The following is a 25943-nucleotide window of genomic DNA, read 5'->3' as shown; positions in this document are numbered from 1 at the left end:
TTTGTTCGGAGTTTTTTTCTCAGTTGTTGAACAAAGTTATTCTTCAAGTTTTCCCCTGTTGTCCTTGTGTGAGAATAGCAAGATGATGAATTCCACAAACAGGGCAAGTAATTGGTTTGGTACAGATGTCACACTGTCTGCCCTGGATAATCAGTAGGACAGCATGCTGAATAAAGAAACTCTGAATATTTCATTCTGAGTACAGCAGTTTTGTGGAAATAAATATGTTGTAAACAGATCTGGATTTTTCTACTGATTCTCAAACAGAGCTCCGCCCTCTCCCATCACATTCCCTCTTAACGCATTCCTGCTGTCAGGATTTTGAACATATTTATTCATTGTCATCAGGCTCACAAAGCATGGGTTTGTGGGTCTAATTTTCTAGTTTCTAAGCTTCTCCTCAACAAAAATAAAGCAAGAAAACAAATGGGTTAATTGCATTATTATTCTGTTCTCTAAAAATTACATACTTCCTGCTGAATCCTTCATCTTCTGAAAAGAGCTGTCAGAGCAGTAACACCAGCAAAGGCTTTGTTTCAGAGAGAAAACCAGTTTTGAAAGTTTTCTTGCCTGTCAGTAAACAGGTACCTTCTGTGATATTAAATGCTAACTTGTATATGTGGCTTTTTAAGCAAGTCACCTATGAAGAGAAATTTCTAATGGTATAAATGATGTTATTTAATTATAGGGGGAAAGGGTAAATGTATCTCTTGGAGGAAGTAGGGCAGGGAATCTGTGTTTGGTTTCTATAAGTGTTCTATTTAAAAATTGGATTGAAAGATTCTTATTGCAACTTTTCTCATTTTTTACAAATGTAATGGCAACATTAAATTTGGCACATATTTTGGTATTTTTTTATATAAAAGCTTAGTTGCAATAAAAGGAGAGAGAGTCTGAAGCACAAAATTCAGCTGTTTTGTCTAAGAATTCAGAAATGGCCTTTGAAATAACTTACTTGATTTTTTAAATTAGGAATTGTGAAAATAAAGATTCATTGCAACCTCTTCAGTAAAGGAAAACAGAATGGAAAATTATTAGAAGTGACAACATGAATGTCCGAAAAATGCTATGAATATGAATTGTCTGTCCCAACTTGCAATAGAAGGTGCCCATCTGAATTCTTTGAAGTCTGAAAGTGTCAGAATAGATGTTTATATGTCCAAATGTGATATTATTTCTTCTTCATGTGAGATACCAAATTTCCTAAGCTGGTATATAGCCCAAACCTAATGAAAATAACCAGGGCACTTCCTGAGCATTATTTGCTTTTGTGGTGACTTAACAGGCAGACCAGTAACATTGCTGTGGGTCAGACTGTCAATTCTATAATTTTCCAGGCTTTGATACCAATAAGCCATTTTAAAAAAATCACAGACCAGACATCTGGCATGACCCTTTTCTTTCCTGGCTCTGTTCCTAATCTCACAACTGCAGTGCTGTCTATTCCCGCCTCCCTGATGCTTCAAAAAACCAGATGTCTTGTTAAATCCCTTGCTCACAGACTTTAAAGGTGAATGTTGAAATCTCCATTTCACACTTGTCTTTGACTTCCTTTCCTCTCTCTAGTCCATGCAAAACTACTTTGGTAAATGTTGTTTAAACATTCAATTAGTTTTTAGATTTAAGTAGTTACTGTTTTGCCTCAAATGTTTAGTTAGTGACACCATTCAGAGTGTGGTGGTGGCATCAAAGTTGATTGCTGAGAAATCTTGTCCTTTGAAATTTTTGTTCAGAAGATATTTTTCTAGAATGCAGGGTTTGGGAATATGTTAGGTAAAAAATGCCCAGGCCTCAGATGTGCAGGTTTGTTGAGGGAGTTTCTTGGTTTCTTTGCCTGTTAGCTTTCTAATTTTCTTTTAATCAAAAGACTGATAATTAAGCCGTGTCAAAGGCACTCATCTTCTTTCCTGGATTCCAAGCATATATGTTATTCTTGTAATTTGCTTTCTGTTTTGTGTTTTTCCTTGAGGCATGTAGAAGTCCAATATTGGATCTGTTTCTTCTCCCACAGCTGAAGAACTTGGTGGTCTGGATCTTTCCTATGCACAAGGATAAATACTTATCTGTGCTCACCATTGTTCTTTAGCTGGAGCAAAGCTAAACCCTGGGTAGAATCCTTGACAATCCTGTTTCCTCCCAGCAATTCTGGAGTTCATTTGGAGGAGCTGTGGAAGGGGTGGGGGTTTGTGCTTTTGGAAAGCTAAAGCAGAAGATGCTGGAAGCTGGGATGATGGTACCTGCAGTGGTAAAGATTATGGATGCATAAATTACCATCAGCTCAGCCTGTTAGACTGAAAGAGCTTCTCCTGTGTAATTCCCACAGCTGTCTGAAACCAGCACTGGCCTTTCCCTCTTTGCCCAGGAGACAGCTTATTGCTGCTGCTGTTTGTTTTTGATTGTTTCCTCTCCTGGAATTAGCTTTCCCCCAGCTATTGGCTCAGGCTTGGTGGCTGGTAAAAACCACAGTCAAGATAGATGGGCTCTGTCTGCAACCAAATACAGTTGCAGTGTGTAGTGAGTGCTAATCTTTCCAGATATAAAACACCTGTCTTGAACATGTCTGCATTCTTGCTTTCACCAACTGATGAAGTATATGTTTTTGTTCAATCTATTTAGCAAAGTCCTGGTAAAATTACATCCAAATGGATGAGCATTCGTTGCAGACAAGCAGGAAACACTTCCCAGTAGTGGTAATTAAGTCCATAGTAATTTGATGTCCTAAACTGAAAGCTTTGCATGAAGCTAGCTACAGAGACTTAACTTCTTAAAATGTAGCTTATGCTGTGCAGTACCTTATTTCTGAAACAACATTAGAAAGGAAAACTCATTGTTCTTGTCATCTGTTTTCTGTCTTTGTCACTCTTGAGGGTTATTGGAATACAGAAAGAAAACTTTCATTTACTAATGTTTTCTTATTTCTTGAACAGCAAGAAGTAACATAGTCGGCTTTTCTTCACTTTATTTTACCTTTCCTTCTGTTTTACTTTCCTGAAATAACAACAATGCAGGCTTCTGAGTGCAAGGAATAAATAATACATTGGTGCCAGTTCTTTCTGCAGTGACAGATTGGGAAAAGGAGGTTACTAGATACACGTTTACAGGTGTGTGGTTTAAACACTGCTTGTAACTATGTGCTTAAATCCATACTAGCAGGAGCTGGACAGGGGTTTGCATTTTAAAACCAGAAATATGCCCAGCAGAGTGGTCAGTATGTGCCTGTTTGAGTCAGGAAGGAACTAAGTAGGACTTAAGGGCTTAAGTGTGTTTACTGAAACCATCAAACTTCAAATACCTCCTTTCAGCATAGAACTGGAGATGATTTGAACTAATGACCCATTGTGCTACTTGGACTCAAGTGGAATGTCAGTTATATGATAGGGGAAAGGGATCTTAAAATCCCATGTGTGAAGAGGGTGTAGCAGAAGGTTCAAAACCATGATGGCCTTTGTGTCCATATGAAAGAGACATGCTGGCCCTCCTTGCCACAAGTCCCCACAGACAGGAGATTGAGATGTTGGCAAGGATTGCAGGTATATTCATGGCCATATCAAGCCTAAAAATTTCCCTCTGTTGTTTACTGCTGAACTGTTAAATTCAGACAATGGCTGAATGGCTTTACACATATGCAAATTTGTCAGTGCATCAAGTAATTTTTTTTTGAGCAGCCTTTGAAAAATCCTGTCAGTGGCACTACTAAGCTAAGGTGAAATGTCAACAAATTCCTGTAAATGAGACACTACAGTTGTGGTGCCAATAAAACCTTGGCTGGGATGATATTAAGGGAATAGGCAGAAGAAACTGTCAAAGTACTGTTCTTCCAGTAGAAACAAGACTGAGTCATGCTTGTTTACAGAAGAATGTAAAATGTAATAATAATAATACCAAGAAGCAAGCACACCTGCTATATACATGAAATAAAGTCCAAGATTTCTGAGAAAAATACTGGTATCCACATTAACTTGGCAGTAAATGTTTGCTTGGAAACAGTGGATTTAAACTGATTACTGTGGTTAAAGGTGTACAGAGGCAAGATGTGCTGTGTGGGAAACAGCACTGGGGTGCTGCTAATTGAGAAATGTAAATGGAGTCAGAGAATTCTGCATGGTGGGGGGAAACAGCTCTGCAGCAGGGAGGGATTTGTCCCCATTTGAAAGGTTCATGCTGTAATTCCAGATGTTGTGGATGTTCATTCCCTTCCCTGTTTTTCTCTGTCATTCCTCTCATGTGCATTCTCTTTGAAGAGGAGCCAGGGTGATAACAATGATTAAATCCAAGGAAAAACACCCAAGTGTATTTCATCATGTTTCTTGCACAATGTAGTACCTTTACCAATACTAAAAATATGCAAAAATAGCTTTAATTTTCATAAATCTAAATCTGATGTAAACCCACTTCTATTTCCATTGTTACTTTTTCTTAAAACATGGAATAAAACATAATTCTGTGTAATATGACCTTTGTGGTTGAGCCTTGTGGAATAGCTAGCAGAAATAGGATTTTTCTAGGAGCAATTAAAACTCTCAAGAATATTTTAGTAATATTGTAGTACATTTCTGTGCAAGTTTTTTAGAATATATTCAAGAGCCTGACCCCATACACTGATGTAGTCTCCCACCACTTGTGGCTCCTTTTTTGCATTCTTAGATTTCTAGTTTTTTCAGATAGCAGCAAGTAATAGTGAGGAGGCAGGTGAGGGCTATCCCTTAAGCATTTGCTTCTGATAAGTAACTGGAAAGGGAGCCAGAGTCCACTGTAATGGCAGGTACAGCCAGCCACTGTCCTCTTTCATCCCCTCATGGTGCTTTTCACCATCATGCCCCCTAAACATAATAACGAAAAGAAAAATTTAAAAAAAAAAAAAAAAAAAAAAAAAAAAGTTTGGCCTTCATAATAAGAATTTAATAGTAAAATGCTGTGGACTGTCAGAGCTAAGTTGATAGCTTTTGTGTAGTTAAAAAAAAGATGGATATTGGATGCATGCATGCAAGTTATTTTTGAAGTAGTTTCCATGGGATTAATTGACTTTCCTTTGTTGTTTCACTGGGTTGTCCTTTTATAACACTATGAGCTTGCCAGTATCTGAAAGTGATCATTCATGAGAAAGGAAGAGGAAAAAGAATTTGTATATTTTTAGAAACATGTTGTGTTTGTAGCTTAGATGAGAGAAAGAGCACATCTTTCTTTAGTGTTTACAGCCATATGGTATCTGATACTCTTGATCAAAATTTGGCTGTCTTATACTCAGCATGGTTTAAATGTCCATAGTGAGCCAACACTGGAGGTCCCTTAACCTGGAGATCACCTGCATATACTGGACTTGACAAATCCACTTTATTCTTGCAGTTCAGAAGTGATGGTATATGTATAATGTTTATTTCATGCTTGCAAAAAGGAAAAATACCTGACCAAAGAAAAATGAAGGCAGAAGACATTGTTAAGAAAGTGAAATTGGAAATTTCAGACATAATGAAATTAATTTTTCAGGAAGAACGGTACAGGGGAGATGGTGAAATTTCCAAGCCAGTTTTTAGAAATCAAGAAAAATTAAGAGAGGAACCAAATGGGTTGTGCCCCTTTTTAACTTTTTCTCATGTGTAAATGGAAACCAGTCATCTTTTATGCAAACTCTTCTACAAGGTGGCTTTAACCACATCTATTCATAAAACATACCTGGATTTCCTCCAGTGGAAAGCTTCAGTATTATTTGAAGTCTCTCTTGTATTGCTGGAGGCCAGGTATTTTGGGGAGAAGGGAACAGGGAAATCATTCTTGTTTGTAGAGAGGCTTAACTTGTTCCTGGTAGAGTCAGGTTTGTGGTCTACAAAAGTTTTATCAACATGGTTTAACTTCTTAATGCCCTGTTAAAAAGGAATCATGCTGTCTTCTGTTTTCAAAGTTGTCTTTGCTTTCAAAGTTGTAGTGGGCAACATAATATAAAATGAAATATTAAAGAGTTCTGAAAGGAGTTGAAGAAGTTGTTAACTTCACCTAGAAGGCTGTTCAAGCACATGTGATGCCGTGAGAAAGTTTCACACCCACTTGTGCATGAAGGTGACAGAAAGTCACTGTTTGTTTAAATATTTAAAGATCATTTATCATTAGTAGTAAATTTCAAGTGGAAGTTCAGAAACAAACTTGAAACCTTGCCACAACAAAGCTAAGCTTAGGAAATATTTCAAAGGCAACAGTAGCAGTAGCCAAATGTATTTTTTGACCTGTTGTCTGTATCACTCAGAACTAAGAATGATCCCAGAAGATTCTTGAGGTCTTGATCCACCAAATGCATTGGCTAGTTAATTTCAGTGTTTCCTCCTGTTGTCCTGTAGAAATGTCCTTTCCATTCACATAGCACTTGTAACAGCAGAAGGGAAAACTCTGCAGTTGGTAATTTGAGGTCAGTTCAGTCCTCTATGAAAGGTGTGCAGGGAGCCTCTAGATAAGCTGTCTCCTGAGTGAGGTGGGAAAGTTGCTGAGCATCTTTCTTGCTTCTTTCACATCAACTGAGTGCATTTTGTGAAAATTTGATCTTTTTTCAGAATAAAATTTGGTTGATGGTATCATGGAGAGCAAGCATGTTTACAGTATTATTCAACTGTCAAAATATGGTACGGTAATGTTGCAGGTTATTTTCCTTTCTTTAGACATTTCCTTTAGCATTTCTTAGTATTTGGGACATTCCAGAGTCCCTGATTCTTTTCTGTTTAAAGGGAAGGGAGATTGAGGAACAGATAACTCTATAAGGAAAAGAGTTTTCAAATAAAATGTTCTCTCAGTTACCTTGAAGTAATTTTGTTGATAATTTTCTTCATTTAGCGATGATAAGGCAGTAGAAGAGCAAGCAGAGGAAGATGAGGAGCTAACTGTTGTGGAAGATGAAGATGCTGATGACGATGATGATGATGATGATGATGAAATTGAAGAGACAGGAGAAGAGTATGAGGAGGCAACTGAAAGAACCACCAGTATTGCAACCACGACCACCACAACTACAGAGTCTGTGGAAGAGGTTGTCAGAGGTAAATTCATGAGCATCAGACTTGGGGCTGAAAAACTGATCCTGCTGCTTTGCATATTTGCCCTTTACAACAAAAAAATGTTCCAAACAGCAAAATACCCAAAGTTGCAGTATTGTTGTGCTTTGGCTCCTGTAATTTGTGTGTTTAATCCCTTTGCCTTTCCCATTACCAATATTCTGTGGAGTTAGTTCTGCCACAGCCCTTTGGGTTTTCTGGCCTCCAGCCCTCCTGGCACACAGATGCTGCAGGGACTGTCTGTCCCTGAAGCATGTTTGTTGTGTGTGTGTAAACAGAAGGGTTGGTTTTGTTTTAAAATAGCATTAAATGGAATTCAACTGCCGTGTGTAGCAATTAGGACAGGAAATTGTGTGTATTTCTAATCATGTGTATCATGCACATGAGTTAGAGAAGGATAGGGAGGATCAGTTCCAAGCAGGAGGTAGCATGAGCTGGTTTGGTCTCTTATATTAACAGCAGTGATGGGACATTTTGTGTGAATCTGTTAGATACTTATTTGCTATGTTTCTCCACTAATTAGTAATTCGGTAAAGTTAGATGAATTTAAAATAACTATGCAGAAAAATGAATCTAAACTAATGAGTTTTACTGTGTGGGGAAGAAGAAAATGAGAAAAAATAGAATACATGGAGTAAGAAAGAACTCTTCATTTCTAAAATCTAATTTTCATTACATTTATCGGTTATTAACAGGGCTATATTTTAAACTTTGAATTCTATACTAGTTCGTGGTTAGCATAGCAATTTAGTTTTTTTAAATGCCTCATTTCTCCTACAATGCATATTGGAATTAAGTAAAATAGATCCCTGTCCTTCTACAGTGTTTCCATCTTTATTGATAAATGCTGGAGATGGTGGCAGGAAATGAGACTAAAGACTACATTTGAAAAGAAAGGAGTTGTGACATGCAGGAGGCAGAGGGAAAATGATAGAAATTGGGCTGTTGTGAAATGAGGCAGAAAACATCTGGCCTGCCTCCTTTCCTCTCCCCATGCTTCCCTATCCCCTGCCTCTGGTATTCTTGGCACTCCAATGGTAGTGGAGTCACACATTTTGCATGTGGCAGTGTCCCTTTCTCTTGAGCCTTGTTTCCTTGTTGTGTTTGCCAGAGCAGAGGGTGCTGGCTGCAATTTATCACACCAGGGTGCAGAAGCATGCCCAGGGGATGCTTTGGGAAAAGCAGTTACTTGGTTATGTTTTTCTGTTCAGTCTACATGGAGCACTAAAGCGTTGAGAAAATCACTTTCTAAGGCTGGCAACTCAGTTTTATGTGTTTCTGTCTTACTTAACTGTTGAGTGTTTTGCTCAGTTGTTGGAGGGCCTTTTCAGTGAAGAGGGTGTAGGAGGACTTTATGTCTTCAAATTAATTAGATGTATTTCCATACGTGAGCTTTTACCCCCTGGGGATTAAATGCCCTGTTCTCACTGGTAAATGAATATTGAAAGGGAAAAAAAAAGAGAAAGTACACTTGACTTTAATGGGATTTTGGATGAGTTGAAATGAGGACAAATTTGGTAGAGGATGTTTCTTTAATGAGGGTGATGTTTCAAAGAGGTTAAAACTTACAGGTTTCAAGAAAGTAATGTACAATCACCTGAATATAAAACATAACATATTAAAGGTGAGGTAAACTATTGAAGTCACCTTTTAGAAGCCCTTTAAAAATGTGTATATTTGCTGATCATGAAATGGTAGCACATTGTTTTTCTCAAGTCTTAACATTTCCCACCTTGGGTGACTGTGGGGGAAATATGCCTTGGTTCAAGTGAGGTGAGGACAATCTGTTACCAATACAAGTTTTCAGCCCAGTTCTGCCACAAACCTTTGGGTTTCCTGGAGCAGAGATATTGTAGGGACTGTCCTGGAGAGTGAGTGGTACCTGACAGAGCTGCACTTTGCAAAGTGCTTGCTTATTTATTAAAGTAGAAGTGTCCAAATGGCATAGCCTTGATCCTTGCTTTTGCTTCCCTTGCTGCACACAAGAGGAAGCTTTCTGCAGGTTTCCTGTCCTCTTGGTGCAGATCCAGAATAGGAATTTTGTGGTGTCTTGCTGATGCAAACACAAAAGTTTGTCAGTGTCACTGTAAATGAAAGTGGCAGAGGGCCCTTGTTGAGAACATATGTGTCAAGAAGTGATCTTTACAATGGAGACACCTTGAAAACCTCTGTAGAAGGATTGAAGTGTCAGAGCTTCGTTCATGTGGACTGAGCTCTGTTCCAGGCTGCCTTCCCAAGGACTAATCGTAAAACATCTTAGGATGCTCTTCACAACCCTTTACAACCAATTTTATGAAGCTGTAACTAATATTATGTCTTTGGCATTAAAGAACACAGAGAGTGGGTGTATCCAGTTTAAGAAGAGTTGCTTTTCAAATACTGTTGTAAAACCATAAGTAAGGATCTAATTGTGAGCTGGTACTGAGCCATTTCTATACCAAATCAGTGGAATGGCTGCCATCAGCCATAAATAATTAAAAAGCACAAATGCAGTGTTATGCTTTAAAGATACTTGAGCTATTGTAGAATCAGTTTTGTTTCTGTGCATATTTTAATGAATTGTGACCAAAATAGTAATAATAGAACCACTTACAAACTTATTTTCAGTGTAAAGGAAATTAATTTTGCCTAGAGAATGAGAAAGGCCCTTTGGCAGGGAAATAGGATTTTCATTCAGTTTCTTTAGCAACCACATTTCTGTATGTTTATTTTAAAAAGGAATAAACTTTCCGTAGCCCAGTGTTTACCAGTATTCACTTTCCTACCTTTTGTGAGAGAGAGATCATCTTTACTCTCAATTCATATGGCATACAGCAGCAGACACAGTTTAAAGTTTTAGATATGCTGTTGCTGGGCTTCAGATGTTAAATCCAGAGGATTTTGGGTCTGAGATTATAGGAGTTCAGATGGTGAAATTAGTGTGAAATGCACATTTCACAGTGTGAAATTAGTGTGAAATTTTCCACCTTTGGTCATGGGGAGATGTTAGCACTGAATTTGTGCTGAAGAAAATATGGCCCATTTATGAAGCCTGCTCTTGATTTTTGTTTCTGTGAAGCAAGGGAAGTGAGACTGATGGCCAGGATTTAGGCAAGGGAGTGGTTTAATTTCTGCTACCATTGCCATGGTGTTATGGGTGTTGCAGAGCTGCTCCTGAGGATCCAGGCCCCCCATGATTTTTCCAGCGTGTGATGGAGGCAAGCAGGAGTTTACTGCTTCCCTCATCATGTGCAGTTGTTTGGGATTTTGTTTCTGCTGTCCTTCTGCACAGGACAGCAGAAGGACACAGGAGGTGACAAGAAAAATAAGTCTCTCTTGGCATACAACAAGGAATAGGCAGTTTTGGCTTGGTGCTTCCCATCAACATCATAGTCACTCAGATCTCATTAGAGGAGAGCAATTGGGTCAGCTTGGACAAAACACTTGGCAGCTTCTCTGCACACCTGCCAGCAGATGTGGGGGAGTCTGCAGCATAAGCCTCACCTGCCTCCTCCAGCAGTGTAGTATTGCCCTTTATCAGTTGGTTTTGCTTTCTCTAATTCAGCTGGATTTCTTTAGGCAGTTAGGAAACAATCTAAGCAGTGCTTCTTCATATGACATTTTAACTCTATTTACACTCTGGAGTTACAAGTGAGATGTGCTGGTTTCCTAGCAAGAGAAAAGTAGCCTGATGCCAGTATGGTAGGTCTTGGTGACATTGATCCATCATGATCTTTCTCCTGAAGATTTTTAACTGAAAGATTTAAAATCCATTCAGTGACCCCTCCTATATATTGTAAAGCAAGAGAGATTAGCCCTGATTGCCAGACCTGTCAGCTGGGAATTTTGGGACAATGTAAGTAGTCTATGCTACATTAATTGTTTGGTTTCTTTCCACACTCTGTAGCTTTGCTCCACATTCATAGAATCAGAGAATGGCCTGGTTTAGAAGGAATCTTAAATATCACCCAGTTCCACCCCCCTGCCATGGGCAGGGACACCTTATTCTAACCAGGTTGCTCCAGGGGCTGCCCATCCTGGCCTTGAACACTTCAAGGGATGGGGCATCCACAGCTTGCCAAGGCAATTTTTCTTCTTTGGAAGGTTATCTATCATCTTTGTACTGTAGTAGTAGTTCCTTGTTCTTCTTCCTTGCCTTCAAGACTATGCAGCATGCTTTATTTGGAGAAGGATGATGTGTGATTGCATTTCATATCATGAAAACATGATTGGTTGCTATATAAATAGTACACATTAAGATAAATGCACTGGGGTTTTTTGTTCCGAGATCTTCATTAAGAATGATCATCTACTCTAGTTTATGAACGAGAGCTGATAAAATTAACCTAATGGATTTGCATTTATAGCTTTTAATTAGACATTTCAATTTAAAACACAGCTATTCCACCGTAATATAACACTTCATTATATGTTGCAATTGGAGGAGATCTTTTTTTATAATCTCCTGATCTAGTTGATGGAGGCACAATATAGTATTACCTTTTGGAGTTGAGGGCAAAAGTACTGAAATACTAAACACAGTAATAGTGTTATTTTATGTAAAGTTGGACAGTGGAGAGTAGTTTCATTTGAAATATATCCTGCCAGAAAAAATTACCAAGAATCTCTTTCCCTAGAGAAGATGTCATTTTATTATATTGAAGCAGTAATTAATTGCATAATTTTTTTCTGAAGATTTTGCTGTATAAAAACGACTGGAATGTACTTCTAGGCTAATCCTCATACTCACTGTCATGCCATGTTAGCAGAATTGTGATGTTATGTGGAAATTTTACCTTTTCTAAAGCACATAAATTCATAGAACTATATTAACGTAGATTTAAAATCAAGCTGGATGTTTTTGTTTGCATTCTGTCCATCAGTGGTAACTTTATGGCACCTTAGTTCTGAATGTAGTTCTGTTGTGCACAAGAAATAAAAAATATGTTTTCACATATTTGTTCCACTTCAGAGCTATGAGGCTTTGTATTTTAGCCAAGTATACAATTAATTAAAAAAAAATTCTAAATATGTCCTTGCAGTAGCTTAAGAATAAACATTATAGAGAGAATTTCATCTTGAATATACAGGATGAAAATTGCAATTTAAGGGTATTTAACAGCTTTAGAGGAGCTGTCCTCAGTATTGCGTTGTGAAGTCATAATTTTGCTTTTCTAACTTTTCTTTGTAAAAAAGCATTTTAGCAATTGTGTAGTTTGTGCACCAGCTTTAGCCCAGAGCATATGCCAGCTTCACAGCTGTCTTCTCCTAATTCCAGAAACCTCTTCTGAAATTAGTTCTTGTCTTTGAATACTCAAACTAAAATTTGGTTGCCTCTTCTAACCATATATTCAGAATGAGGAAGTTTTGTTTCAGTGAAATTACCTTCAAATATTCCCTTTTGATTGATTCATTGAGTAAAAACAGTTGTGCCTTTTGAAGACAAAGAGTATAACTGAAAGAAAAACACTGCATTTGCTCTTCCTAATTTTTCTCAGCTAGTTTTAAAAAAAAGACTAATATAGAGGCATATATATTAATATCCTCAAACTATAGCTCAGTTCCTGAAGATATGGAAGCCAGAATTACTCCAGTTGTGATATTTTTTATATTAGTGCCTGAAGAAAGAGAGCATATACCTAATGCTACACATTTGAGAGGTTTATTCCTTTGGCCTCTCTTGTATTTATAGTTACTTACTCTGTTCTTTAGCAAGATACAAATGGTAAAATAAAAAATCTGATCCCATGTGCTTAAGGAACTGACTGTCTGTGATCCTCATTTAAGAGGAGTTCAGGTCTCCTGTGATTGTGACCCGGTTTGAATGGGCAGCAAACACACACCAGTGCTAATGGGCTCTTTCAGACCCTTGCTATGATTTAGCTTTGCACTTGATTATATCAGCTTCAGACTTGCAGGGCTGGTAGTACAGCAAGACTCATCAATACAATCTGTTTTTTATCACTGTGACTATATTTATCAAGACCTTGCAGTATTTATGGTACCTTTCTTCTGTGGCATTAAGATAAATGTGTTTCTCAGAGGTGTAAGCTAGACATGGGAAACCAACTTCCAGTACAGGTCAGAGTTAGTAACCTAACTCCTCCTGTTGATCTGTTTTTTCTTAGTTCTCTTCAAATTTAATTTCTGATTTAAGGTTTGGGGCTTACTGCCAACCTTAAATGAGCTTAGTTCTCATGATCATGTAAATAAATTCAAATCCTGAAAAAATATTCAATAAACTTGATATTTACAGTGATAGAAGTATGTAAATATAGCTTTGATTCTACTCCCTGTTAGAAGTTTTCATTTTATTTCCAATATCTTAGTTGAAAATGTTATTGTTAAGAATTTAAGTCCCGTAAGAGAAAAAAAAAATCATGGAGTTGAGATTTTGAAATAAGGCAATTATAATTTCACTTCTATTTGAGACCAGTTTTCTTCAAGTAGCAGGAAAAAAATTATAATGAAAAATTTAAATTTACATTCAGAGCCATATTTTATATTTCCCTCTGTAAAAAGTAATCATCAAAATATCTAAAATGTTTGCACATAAATTCTAATGAGCTCTGCTTACAGCATTTTGGTAAATGAGTGTTTATGGAAGTACTTTGTATAAAGCCAGTATAAATCAATGTCCACATACTTAGAGACTGTATTTCCTAGGGTGCTGAAGTCTGTGCTTTTCAAAGAAAAAATAACACAGTCCATGCCAATGTTTAATGTAACTTAATATAGGTTAGTTTTCAGTATTCAACTACTTAATTTAAAAGCAAATCAACAAGCTTTGCCGTAGCACTGTCCTTCAGGGAATGGCGCTTGCTCAGTTAGAAACAGCTGGGTTTGCCCCAACGTGCTGGAATAAGTACAAGAAGCTTGAAATGAGGAAAGTTGACTTACACTTTCCTGATTACCTCAAAAGTAATTTGTCACGTCTGAGATTTTGGAGAACAGAGATATTGGCACTTGTGGTTTAGGACACAGGATGAGAGGAATTTGGCTGTTGGGGTAGAATGGTTTGAAAAGTCTGAAGTGTGTAAAAGCAGCTGTTCATGACCCTGGGTTGTCACAAATGCTTGTTCTCTTTAATTGTATCCAATTTCTTGAAGGTAAAGGCAAAAGTTTGTCTTTGGAGGGGGAAGAGTGAACAAGTTTCTTAAACAAAGCAAAGCTCACTGTTGATGCTGTACTGCATACAAATTATTTGTGGTATCAAGTAAAACTGAATTGCATATTTGCAAAAAGTAACTCATCTTTGCCTCGATTTTCAGCAACAGAATTAAAATATGAAGCAAAGTGCTGTATCTTAATAATCAAACCCAGCCCACTACAGCAGTGCATGCTGCCTGCCTGCTCCTAATATCTCCTAAAATACCATAGTTCACCCCTTGTAGCATTAATTGCTACACTTGGCAGCACCAGAAGGAAGAGAAGTGGTATTTGGATTAATGGCCCAAGAAAACCTTTGAATTTTGCATCTCAGCAGTTCATTTCCCTGTATTCTCAGCTGAGGTGTTGCAGCTGAGAACAAGATGCAGTAGCTTTTTCTTGTAAGGACCAAGTGATGGATGGGGATATAGAGGGATGCAGGAGGAGTATCTGGCCCACAAAAAGGAGTGATGGGACCATTGCCCAGGAATAGAAGTTGGAATAGAAAGAAGGAATAGAAAAATGTACCTTTGCCCCAAAGCTGGGGTGAAGGAATGCTACTCCAAGCCCTCCAGAGAGAAGGGCAGACAGGCAGGGTGACGTTGGGAAAGGGATGAATGACAGCAGTGACACATTTCCTAGACTGCACTGGCACCACACTTGCCTCAAAAAGAGCAGTCATGGAACAGTAAACCAGAGCACTTCCCCCTCTCTTGTTTATTCTCCATTTAGATCATGAACATTAGAAGACAATAGTGCATTGCTCTCTGTGGTGACCTAAGTACCATGTAGGTCTCACCAAGGGCAGTAGGGTTGGCAGAGCAGGCTGGAGGGAAGGATGTCCCTCCCCTGATGGGAGGTGACAGGACAGGTGATAGGACAGGTCAACCGCCACCAGAGTGGGCTGCAAAGCTGCAGGCTTGCTCTTTTTAATATGTTAATATGTTTAATAATTTTTAATATGTTATTCTGTAGTTTACTGAACACTTGTTCAAGTGCATCCTCATGTGTTTAAATTACTTAGTTCACCAAAGAGACAATTCCAGTGTTCCTGATGGACAATTACCTTTGCTTTTGCACATTCAAATCTCTGTTGCTATTTCTGTGAGAGAGGTACCCTATAGGAAATTTCAGATTAAATCTGTAAACAGTTTCCAACCTGATAATAGTGCAAATTAAATTAGTCTGTATAGCAAAACCAATATTTTAGGGAAACCTAGAAGGTGCTTACTGTGTGGGTAGAGGCTGGCCCATGATCAGCATTAAGTAGAAAAGACTGAATTGTTGAAACCTTTGTATTTTCAAAAATGACATTTCCTGTCAGTAAGAATTCTTTTTACTCTGTCTGTTTTATATCAGAAGTTGCTATTAATTTTTAATTTACACTTGACAGCTTTTCCAAGACTGTGCAAAGCTAGCTTTTTGTCAGGATTTGACTGAATAATTGGGTGGTATGGCTAAATTGCTTTTAAAATAAATCAGGATAACTACTTGTATACTAAAAATTGTCTATAATCATATGGTAATATACAAGTAATTGTAATTAAAGTGCCGTGCAATTAATTATACTTATTTTGTTTTTTCTTCCAGTAAAAAACTCAGTATTCTTTTCCCCCTAGTATCTTCATACAGAAGTGCTGCATTTTAGCACATCCTTGATGGTTGCATACTCTTGTTTCTCTCAGACTAAATGTATGCTTCCTGAAATTGATTCTTGACCTTATTTATAGTTCAACTATGTGAATAAGTTAAATGTAAAATTGTACCTATATGGTATATTTAAGGAAGTGTAGGTTGTATTGCCAGTAAGAATTGGACATAAAAATCTATTTATATATAGTGTTGCTTCTGAGGATAGTGAATTGATGAATCAGGACAGACACTGAAAAGCAGGATTCTTTGTAGCCAACATTTGAGAGTTGATGGATATGCAGAGATTTCCAGTGCTAGTGCAGTGATATTCCTACCTTTCAACCCTTAGGAATGCGGTTTCCTCAAAATTCAAATTTATGCAGAGGATTTATAAGCCTCTAGTTGAATGTGGTAATTTGTTTGCCAGGTAGTGTGTGGGATGAAAGTAAATGAGGGGCTTATTGGTGTTTAATATTATGTATATTTGAAATTACTTGTGCAGCACATTGAAAGATAAAGCTGGTTTTGTCTGTTTGGAACATTATTGGTAAAGGGCTATATGTTTACATGTGTGATTGGCTAAACTCCAAATTGCAGACAGAATTTGCTTTGTCTTCCTTTAATTTGTGTGGTTTGGTTCTTCCCTCAGGTTTCCCTGTGTTGCAATATGTAGGCATAGACTGTAGCAGCTCACAGTGAGCACAAGCACAAATAATTTAAATTTTTTTCCTGTAGGTATATTCAATGGGGGTGAGATTTCCTCCCATGGATGGTTCAAGCTACAGAGTAATTTTATATATGTGAGTTCTCAAATTGTGAATTAAAAAGCATGTGCTGGGTGGCTTGCAAAACAGAGTTTCTCCATCACTGGCTACATTTAAATAGGTGTTTGAAGATAATTTGTTTTCCACTAGAATGTATAAATCATTGTTTTGTTTGTTTGTATAATTTTGTCAGGGAAGGTATATAGAACTAAAAATGAACAAGAGAAAATGTGTCTCCTACTTTCAGATGTTTTCTTTCAGGTACGAAGTAAGCTGCTTGGGCAGGAATCCAGCCAGGGCTAAGGGCAAGAGCCCCAGTCAGGTGGTGGTTGTACCCCTCTGGCCTGGGATGTAGAAATACTGAACAAGTTTAGGCCACAGTGACATGTCTGAACAAATCCAGGCCATGCTCTGTATTGCGTGCACCAGCCAAACTATATGTAGCTGTTTTTCTCCATATTTTGTTGCCTAGTTGTTTTTCTGCATATTTTGCTGTTTCTTCACATCCTTAGCTGTTTTTCTGTATATTTCTTAGTTTAGACCAATGTTTATAACAAGTGCACGAGATAAGCCATTTTTAAGTGTTTTTCTACAACTTGTTAAGACCCTTCATGACCACTGAAACATAAATGGTGCTAATCGAAAAAAAGAGCTTAAAAACAGAATACCAAGATTAAAAAACCCAAGATAAAAGTGGACAGTAAAATTTTAAACAACCACCAATCATTGTACCTAAAAAGGCATGAGGTACATAAACAGCATAAAAACACCAATCAAAAAATTCATAATCACATAAACAGTAGTCTTAAAATGTATAATTAGAGCTAAAAGATAAACAATAAATCAGCTTCTGCATAATCATATTAGTTTGCCGTCCAGAAGTCCTGTTTCTCCTACACTGGGAGCAGATGAAACGCCACATTTGTTTCAGGGCCGCACCTCTTAATTTATATGCAGATAAAGTTGATAAAAGCATTATGTGTAGGCAGGCTAAGGAGACTTTGTGGCAGGAGTCTGTGTCAGTTCAAAATTTACCTTCCTTGTCGCTAGAGAAGGGTTTCCTACTCAAAACACCTCCTTGGTGCATCTCCTTCCCAAGCACCACCCCGGTGCGTCTCCTTCCCCGCTTGAGTGCGTGGACACAGACACCTAGTTAAGCAGCCAAGGCGGTGCCATTCCCATGCTAAATGTGGTTCCTCCGGGTCTCCTGTGACTAGAGGTGTGCTCTGAGCAAGCCGAGACCGGGCCGTGCCGCGCCATGATCTCCCGCTGGTACTTTGACGTGGCCGAAGGAAAGTGCGCGCCCTTCTTTTACGGCGGCTGCGGCGGGAACCGGAACAACTTTGACTCGGAGGAATACTGCATGGCGGTGTGTGGCAGCATCAGTAAGTGCCCTGACGGCGCCGAGCGGGCCTGGGCTCTCACCAACTAACCCCAGCCGCGGTCTGTCCACACCTCTGCTCACCACTCGGCCTCCTGGGCCTCCTGCTAACCGGGCATGGGCGTGGGTGACTTCTCACCAAGCTTAACACCTCCTCGGGTGAGGCCTTAACACCTCCTCGGGTGAGGCCTTAACACCTCCTCAAGTGAGGCCTTCACTCACATCTTCTATCTATTTATTCTCTATCAACGTCTACTGATGTTTCACTGTCTGTCTGCACCTACAATGCATGTGCAGGAAAAAGCACTAACTTTAGGGAAGCCTCAGGTAAGTTTAAAATTAGCTCATATTTTTTGCAGTGTATTCTCACGTGTTTCTGACCTTTTCTTTTCCAAAGCTAAAAAATATTAGAATGCGGATTTCTGGAGTTTTTCAGTTTAGTTTGGTTGGATTCTTTGTGTGTGTTTGCGGTGAAAAGAGGAGAATTTAATTTTTTATGTTGTCCTAAGGGCTGTGCTGCACATGGATGTGAATCACCTCCCACTTTCTTTAACTCAACCAATTGTTGTAATAACTGTTTTTGCTGAAAAACCGATATTTGTACTGTTTGGGAGTGGTGGCTTTCTCCACCATGCACCATTGAAGCTGATAAATTAGGTGCTAGTTTTGTGGGATGTTCTGTTTTGAGAGCCTCTTGTACACTCTCCTCCCAATCTGCTTTGCAAGCAGCTACTCCTGGAAGAGTACCAGCTGACATTTACATCTGAGACATTAAAGAGTGAGTACATGTCTCACTGCCCTGTCTGCTCACAGGGCATGGAGGAGCAGAACACAAGCAGCATCTCAGAGCTCCTTTTTGTGAAATGTCTTCCAAGCTTGGCCTTTTCAGGAGCGTTTTCAGTATGTAGAAGGGTTAAAAATGCACACAAACAAATGAAGAGCCCCAGCAGGGGGTACTTTGTGTGTCATGGAGCAGAAGAGCTGACCTGTATTGCAGCATTTTATCCCAGCGTGTTCTAGAGCTGTTTGTGGCAAAGCTCCAGAGAAGGGACATGGAGAATTCTGCCATGATGGGAGTGAGGAGGATACTTCATGAACCATGATCAGCTTCTGCAACAAGACAGGAGATGTAGTTGTCCTGGTTTGAAGGACAGGTGTCTGCCAATAAAGGCAGAAGCTTCTCTTTGAAATGTAAACCCCTTCCCTCCAAATTATTATAATTTTGAAATTAAGGGGCTCTCAGGCAAAGATTGGGAATTAGGAATAACAGTTCTTTACTAGGAAAATCAAAATAGAAATACAGTATTACAAAGAAGAATCCCAAAACACTGACAGAGTCAGAATACAACCTGACACTCCGTCAGTCAGGGTGTTGGTAGCAGTCCCATTAAATAGTGGTTGCATCCTTCTGCAGTGGCAGATGTGGTTCAGCTGAAGCAGTGCTGCTGTAGAAGGTGCAGTTTTCATCTGAAGGTCCAGGGATGATGTGGAAAGGTCTGGCTTTCCTCTGGAATCCAGTGGAAAGAAGATCTCTTGGTGTCCAAAATCTCAGTTTTTATCTAGGTAGGAAAGGCTTGGCTCCTCCTCCTGGCTGGAGCATCTCCCAGTGGGATGATGTAATTTTATCAGTCATGCAGTGGGACTGAATGGGCCAGCAGCAGATGATATCTTCCTGGAGGGAGGATGGGTTGTGGAAAAGATAAAGGTGATTGCCCCAGCTGGTTTAAAGATGGCCCATTAGCAGATGGTATGTGGCACACAGATAAGGGTCACTGCCCCACCCAGCTTCAACAGATGGTGATAGAATACACATTTCTGGCCACATCTACCCAACACAGTAGTGAAGGCAGAGATCTGTGCAGGAGCTTGGAGTGAGGTCTAATGTATTTACTGACAGAAGAACATTTTGGACCATTAAGTTCCTGTGTGAGGTAAGGTGTTTCCAGAGATGCAAAACACAATTTGTCTCTGATTGTATCCTCTCTTTGGGAAGATAAATGATCTTCTCTTCTGCACAGGAGATTCTGCTTTGTGTCATGGAAGTTGTTGTCTGGCTCGGTGGTTTTTTTCCTCAGATTCATTTCAATAAAACAGTGTCAAGACTATTACCATTTCCATGATTCTCTTTATTTGGAAGTCCAGTTTTTTGGTCAAAGTAATTTTCTCTCAAACTCATAGAGTTTATTTTCTGACTTTTTTTTCTCCAGTAGTTTCTCAAACAACAGTTGAGTGCAAGCTATTTCAGTAATTTTTTTCCTGTTTTTTTATGTTGTATCAGTGTATTCTATACCCTCATCTATGCACCTATTTTTTCTGTTCCTGAAGTAACTTTGTTTTCTTTTAGTTTCATGTACTGTTTCAGTCTCACCATGCTGTTTCTCCTTGTTCTTCATATACTTGCTGAATAGAAATTGTAATTAAAATAATTGCAAGTGCTGAATATAATAAGTTTCACCACTGAAATTATGAGTCTTGTGTTTAGTACTAATCTAATGCTGCTGAAAGAGGTAGCACAGACACATCTTTCACCCCATTCTCACAGAAGAAAAGCAAAATTGTGGAGAATAGTTTCCTTCAAGGCCACTGCTTTTGTCTCCTGTCTTGTTTCCCCTCACTGTCACCCTTAATTTAGTCTTTGTATTTGATTTTTGTGCCTTCTCCTCCCTACTTCATTATTATTAACGTATTTATTGTATTGTTTCTTCATTTTCTCTCCAAAGTTCAGATTGTTCTTGCTCCCTTGTGTCCTATTAAAGCAAAAAAACAAAAAACACCAAGCCTGTATTAGGCAGGAGGCAAGATAGATGCTAAAGCCCATCTTTCCTTTTTCTAGCTATGGTTTGCTTTTCAGGATAAACTACTTAGATTTTAAAGAGTAATATGAAATAGTGGATAGCATTGGGTTTCTCTAGTATAATGGGCAAAGGGTGGAAGTTTATGATGTGAGTCAGATTTTCGGGTAATGAATTGGAATTGGACTGAACCAAAATGTGAGGATGTTCTGTTGTCACAAATATGCATACACTGTAAAATCTGAATACTAATATCCTGAATATTTTCTCTTTTAAAAAAAGAGTTTGAAAAAACATGTTTTATTCTGCTTTCTTCCATTGATCTGGAAAGATGGGTCTGTGCTGTCACACAAAGCCTCAAACTCCCTCCATGTTCAGTGGATTTGATTGGTTCTCTGAGGTCTCATGGAAATGCTTTATCTCTTGGGTAGGAGCTACTGCTGTCATATTTTTTTTCAATTATCATCCAACTCCATGGAAATTAATACATAATTGTCTTAGAAGTAGAAGGCTTTGAGGCTGATGTTACCAATTCCTTCAGACCATCAGACCACCTGCTCAGTCTCTACTGATTTTTAATAAGAATATTCAGTACTGGCTGTGGTTTTCATTCAATATAATGATTCCAATTTCTACTGTGTGACTGTCCACAATGGCTTCTTTGAAGTCATAGAATCTGTCAAGTGGTTAATTTGGATTTAATGGCCTCACAATGTGTGTGTGTGTGTATATATATATATATATATATATATATATATATATATATATATATATATATATATATATATGAGTATATATTGAGTACATATATATGAATAAGCAAATATATTGCTGTTACCAAAGGAAAGATTTCTGTCTTATACTAAAAAGTAATATATTGTGCTAATTTTTTAATTGTCTGTAAATTGTTGTGTTTTAAACATCCTTAAAGTTTCAGGAAAGACGTATTTTTTAAAAGAAGTGCTATTTTGAAATTACATTAATATTTAATTCTTAACTTGAGGACTTAAAAGTTGGGAAAATTCATTCTCTTAAATGTACTTCATTTCTCAGCTCCAGCAGCCATCTGAGCCAAGTGGAATTCACTGTTTTCATTTGTTCCTCATTCAAAGTGGGAGTGAATTATACTCTGGTGGCACAGTCAGTTTTGAAAATTTTGACATATCATTAAAATGACCTCTTATAAATACAATTTTTTTGATTTTATCATGGTACTGAATTCCTGTGTCTCACAACAGGGGACCAACAGGATTCAGTGTTGTCAGTTACCTCCTTCATTGCATAAACCCTGAAACTTAGTAGGAAGTTTAAACATTGCTTTCATTTTTTATCATTTTAAAGCATTACCAGAGGTTTTGGGTGAATTTAAGTGCAGTAGTATTTATTCTCTAGACTAAATACTGTGAACTTCCAAACTTGCTGAATCTCTTGGTGATTTTTAAGTGGCAGATACTGTCTACTTTAATTTTTCTTCAGAGGTGTATTGTAAATAAAGATCTGTATCTTTTACAGCAGCACTTTACTCCTGTTGTTAGTGATTTCCTTTACCCATTGTTTGTTTGTTTGGGATGTTTACATCTCCGTAGTTAACAGATAGTGAAACGTTTTGGCAGCTAAAATTGCATGCCAACTTCCAGTGTCTAAGGCATTAAAGAACTATGACTTCTAATATCTATTTAAATTTTTAATTTTGACTATGACCTTTAGTGGATGCAAGTGACTAATTTCTGTTTCTACAGCTTCTTCATCTGTATAAATTTACACTTTTATTTCACCTTTGAATCATACATATTGTACAAGACCTTTTAATAAGTAAGTAGGTGAAGTTTAGGATTCAAAAAGGAAGTAATGCAAATGTTTTCATACCCAAAAGTTAGACTACCACTAATTTCAAACATGAAGAATTAAATTAATTTGAGGTATTGCTGTGAGCAAGGTTTACTGTAACTTATTTTGCTGGGTCTAACCACAGCATTTTTTGTTTTGGTTCCTTTTACTCTGTGGAATTTGATGACTCTTGTTTACAACCTTGGTAGAAGTTATGTTCAGGAAAATACTTCTGTTTTGTATTTGTCTGTCTTTTTTTTTTTCCTCTCATAAATATTTAAACTTATGGTAAGTTGAAAGAGAATGACATTGCAGCAAAGTATTGCAAAGATGCTTGAGGAAGTTTTGCTGTGGGGACCTCCTCCCAATCATGAAGTGCATGAAAAAATTTGGAGAGTGATTTGAGCCACTAATGGATGAATGTTGAATGGATATCAGCAAGGCAAAATTGTATTTGTCAGGATTGATGAAAAGGAAGGCCAAGTTCTAGCTGTGCATGGGTAGGAAATGTATCTTGAAGTTCTTACTCAGAGGCTTTTATATGAGAAAATTCAACTTAAACCTGGTTTAGATGGCAAGTAGCACCTTTAATGAAGATAATGGATCAGGAATAATGAGAGTATGGTGTTTTTCATTGGGTAGGTTTTTTTCCTCTCCAAAAAGTCTCTGATGGATTTCACTAAACTCTTTCAGGCTGCCTGTTGTTTGATGCCATACCAATTACATATTAAAGGAAAATAGAATCAGTCTTCACAAAGTAGGGGTTGGATATCACTGCATAGTGATGGGACTGTTGGTCACTTTGCTTGAATTATCCTAAATGCAAATCTTTCTACTGCCAGTGTCACAGCTACCTCCTAGTTAGCCAGCAGGAATGGCTCAGTGTGCAAGCTCACTGATTATTTCCAGCCTTTGTGAGGTTTTTTTAAAAATCAAAGTTATTACAAATAAAGTAACTATCTGTGAAGCCAAACTGTTGCTAAAGGAAAGATTTGAGTTATTTCATTAGGTACTGTAGAGTTCATAAATGCTTTAAAAGGGATTTGCATTCACGCTTGTATGTTACAATTTACCTTTTAAAAATAAACTTATGTACAAAGCACATGACTTTGCCAAGGGTGTTTTGCTGGCTTACAGACTTTATTCATTGCTAGACTTTTTTTCATACTTGGAATTTTTTTTTTGGCAGCAGTTTCTAACCTGTTTCAAGAACACTACTTTTTTCACTCTGCAGAGCTTCTGCTGGTGTATGAAATGGGGTGAGGGAGAGGGAAGAAATCCTAATCTATTTATCTGTATTTGCTGTGTGTAACATGTTCATCTGAACCCTCTTTCTGTGTCTTCTCTGAAGCTAAATAGATGGCTGTATTCTGATGGAAATTAGAACTGATGCTTCTTTATTAATTAATCTTTATTAATCTTCTTTATTAAATTTTTCCCGTACTAAAGTAGAAATTCTTCTTTTCTTCTCCGTCCCTCTCCCTCTTTCCATCTCCAAATTTTACATCAGTCCCTACCACAGCTGCTAGCACTCCTGATGCTGTTGACAAATACTTGGAGACACCTGGAGATGAGAATGAACATGCCCATTTCCAGAAAGCCAAGGAGAGGCTTGAAGCCAAGCATCGTGAAAGAATGTCTCAGGTAAGGGGAGATTTCTTCATTCCTAAATAGATGAAGTGATCCTTCATCTTCTTCTTTCCCAGGGCTTCATCCAGGTGCTCTGACAATTTGCAATGCTGCAAACACACCATTTACTGCCTTTCTGACTCTAAGAATTCAGCTGACTGACACACATTTGTGGTTGCAATCATAAGTGGCTACATACAGTTACTAGAAGGGTTAAAAAAAAACTGTGAAAAAATATCTCTCATCTTCGTTGGAGAATATTTGTTTTGTGAGATTATTCATGTTTCAAAGTAAAAAACTTGGCCACTGTATTAATTGTCCTTCCCTTGGAGCAGCTGAGGGAGATGGTTTGTGCTAAGTTTCATTTTCTGTGTGTCCTGGGGGTAGTGTAAGATCACATATGTTTATCTAATGGTTTTGAGCCTCAAGGTAACATATTATGCATCTAAAGTCAATGAAAAGAGGAAAACTGATGCTTTTGAACTAAAAATCCAAACTGAATCAACCCTTTTCTTTCTATTTAACCAAAGAGATTTGTTTGTGTAGCCTGAAACTGTACCGGGGTTTTTATCCAGTGAGAGATGTGTTACCTGTTCTCTCAGAAACAGAGTTTATAATAACAATGCTAAGAAAAAAAAATGGTCAGTTCTCCTTTAATAATGGCAAAGAAAAACATATAAGAGGTTTAAAGGAAAATCTCATATACATATTTTTTGAGAATGAAACAACTACAAAAAAATAATGTAGTATAATTCAGATGCATTTCATATAACCATGTAGCTAATTTACTGTGTATTTTCATTATAACTTTGTTCCCCTGGTGGGATTTCAGTGTGTCTGTCTCTTATTGATCCATTATTAGCCTTTAGCTCTGTGCTAAAATGTTATTCCAAAAATGAAAATAAAATGTTATGAATGAAAATGAAATTAAGCTCTTAGTGTACATCCCTGTCTATTGGCACAGGAGCTGTGCCTGGCACTTTTCTAATAAATTGGGCAGGGCATCTTACCTGAAGCACTCATCCAACTGGTGCAAGCCTCATACTGAGACTATGACATGTCATAGATAGCAAGATAGGTACTCCTCATCTGCCTGGGAAGTGTTGAAGCACAATTAATCTGTCTCCTCTTTAAACAGAGAAAATAGAACCAATTTAATGGACAGAGAATCTGGAGAATAAAAAAGGCACATAGCCTATCTAGCAGAGGAAAAACCCTGCCTTGTCTAGGCATGCAGAGGGTTGGTGGATAATACAGTCACCACTCCTTCATTCCTTCCCCTTGAAATAACCTTTTTGCAAGAAAATGGTGTTGAGATGGGTTTCCTGTGAGCAAAGGACAGTCAGTGCAGATTTCCTTGGCATCTTCAGATTCTCACTGTGCTTCCACATTTGTATCCAAAATCCCAGTATGTAAAGGTTAAGCTGAGTAATTAGGGGAAGTATTTGGGTGAATTTTGTATTTTCTGTTTTGAAATGAGCATCGGAAGGACCCTCTCACCTGAAGGGTGTGATTCAGAGGCTTGACTGAAACTGGAGCTGCCCTCATTAGCATTTTCCTAGCCATCCTTCCTGTCAGCACTGAGCACACAGGGGTGAGACAGGTTGGCTGCCCCTCTCCTGCAATGTCAGTTCTGCAAAAACAAGGCAAATAACCAGTTCTGGACAGTTCAGCAGCCCAAGTCAGCTCTGGTAAAAAGCAGCATGATCAGTATATAAAAAAAATTAATCATTAAATTGCCTAAGCTGCTTGTGAAAGC

At 38.0% G+C, this 25943-nt stretch overlaps 1 protein-coding gene across 4 annotated transcripts in view; it reads left to right on the top strand.

Moving 5' to 3' along the window:
* APP (amyloid beta precursor protein) overlaps nucleotides 1-25943 on the top strand; it is a 181553-nt gene that overhangs the window by 93805 nt on the left and 61805 nt on the right. For 2 of the 4 annotated variants that reach the window (XM_056495350.1, XM_056495339.1), the window contains exons 6-8: nucleotides 6814-7016; nucleotides 17773-17940; nucleotides 24066-24199. In XM_056495350.1, the coding sequence (XP_056351325.1) occupies nucleotides 6814-7016; nucleotides 17773-17940; nucleotides 24066-24199 (505 nt within the window). The remainder of the gene's footprint in view (nucleotides 1-6813; nucleotides 7017-17772; nucleotides 17941-24065; nucleotides 24200-25943) is intronic. The other 2 variants (XM_056495361.1, XM_056495372.1) reach the window with 1 other exon arrangement.

Source organism: Oenanthe melanoleuca, chromosome 1 (assembly GCF_029582105.1).
Source record: "Oenanthe melanoleuca isolate GR-GAL-2019-014 chromosome 1, OMel1.0, whole genome shotgun sequence".
Lineage (NCBI taxonomy): Eukaryota > Metazoa > Chordata > Aves > Passeriformes > Muscicapidae > Oenanthe > Oenanthe melanoleuca.
Note: the sequence above shows the minus strand (reverse complement) of the source record. Positions and strands in the feature narration are given on the sequence as shown.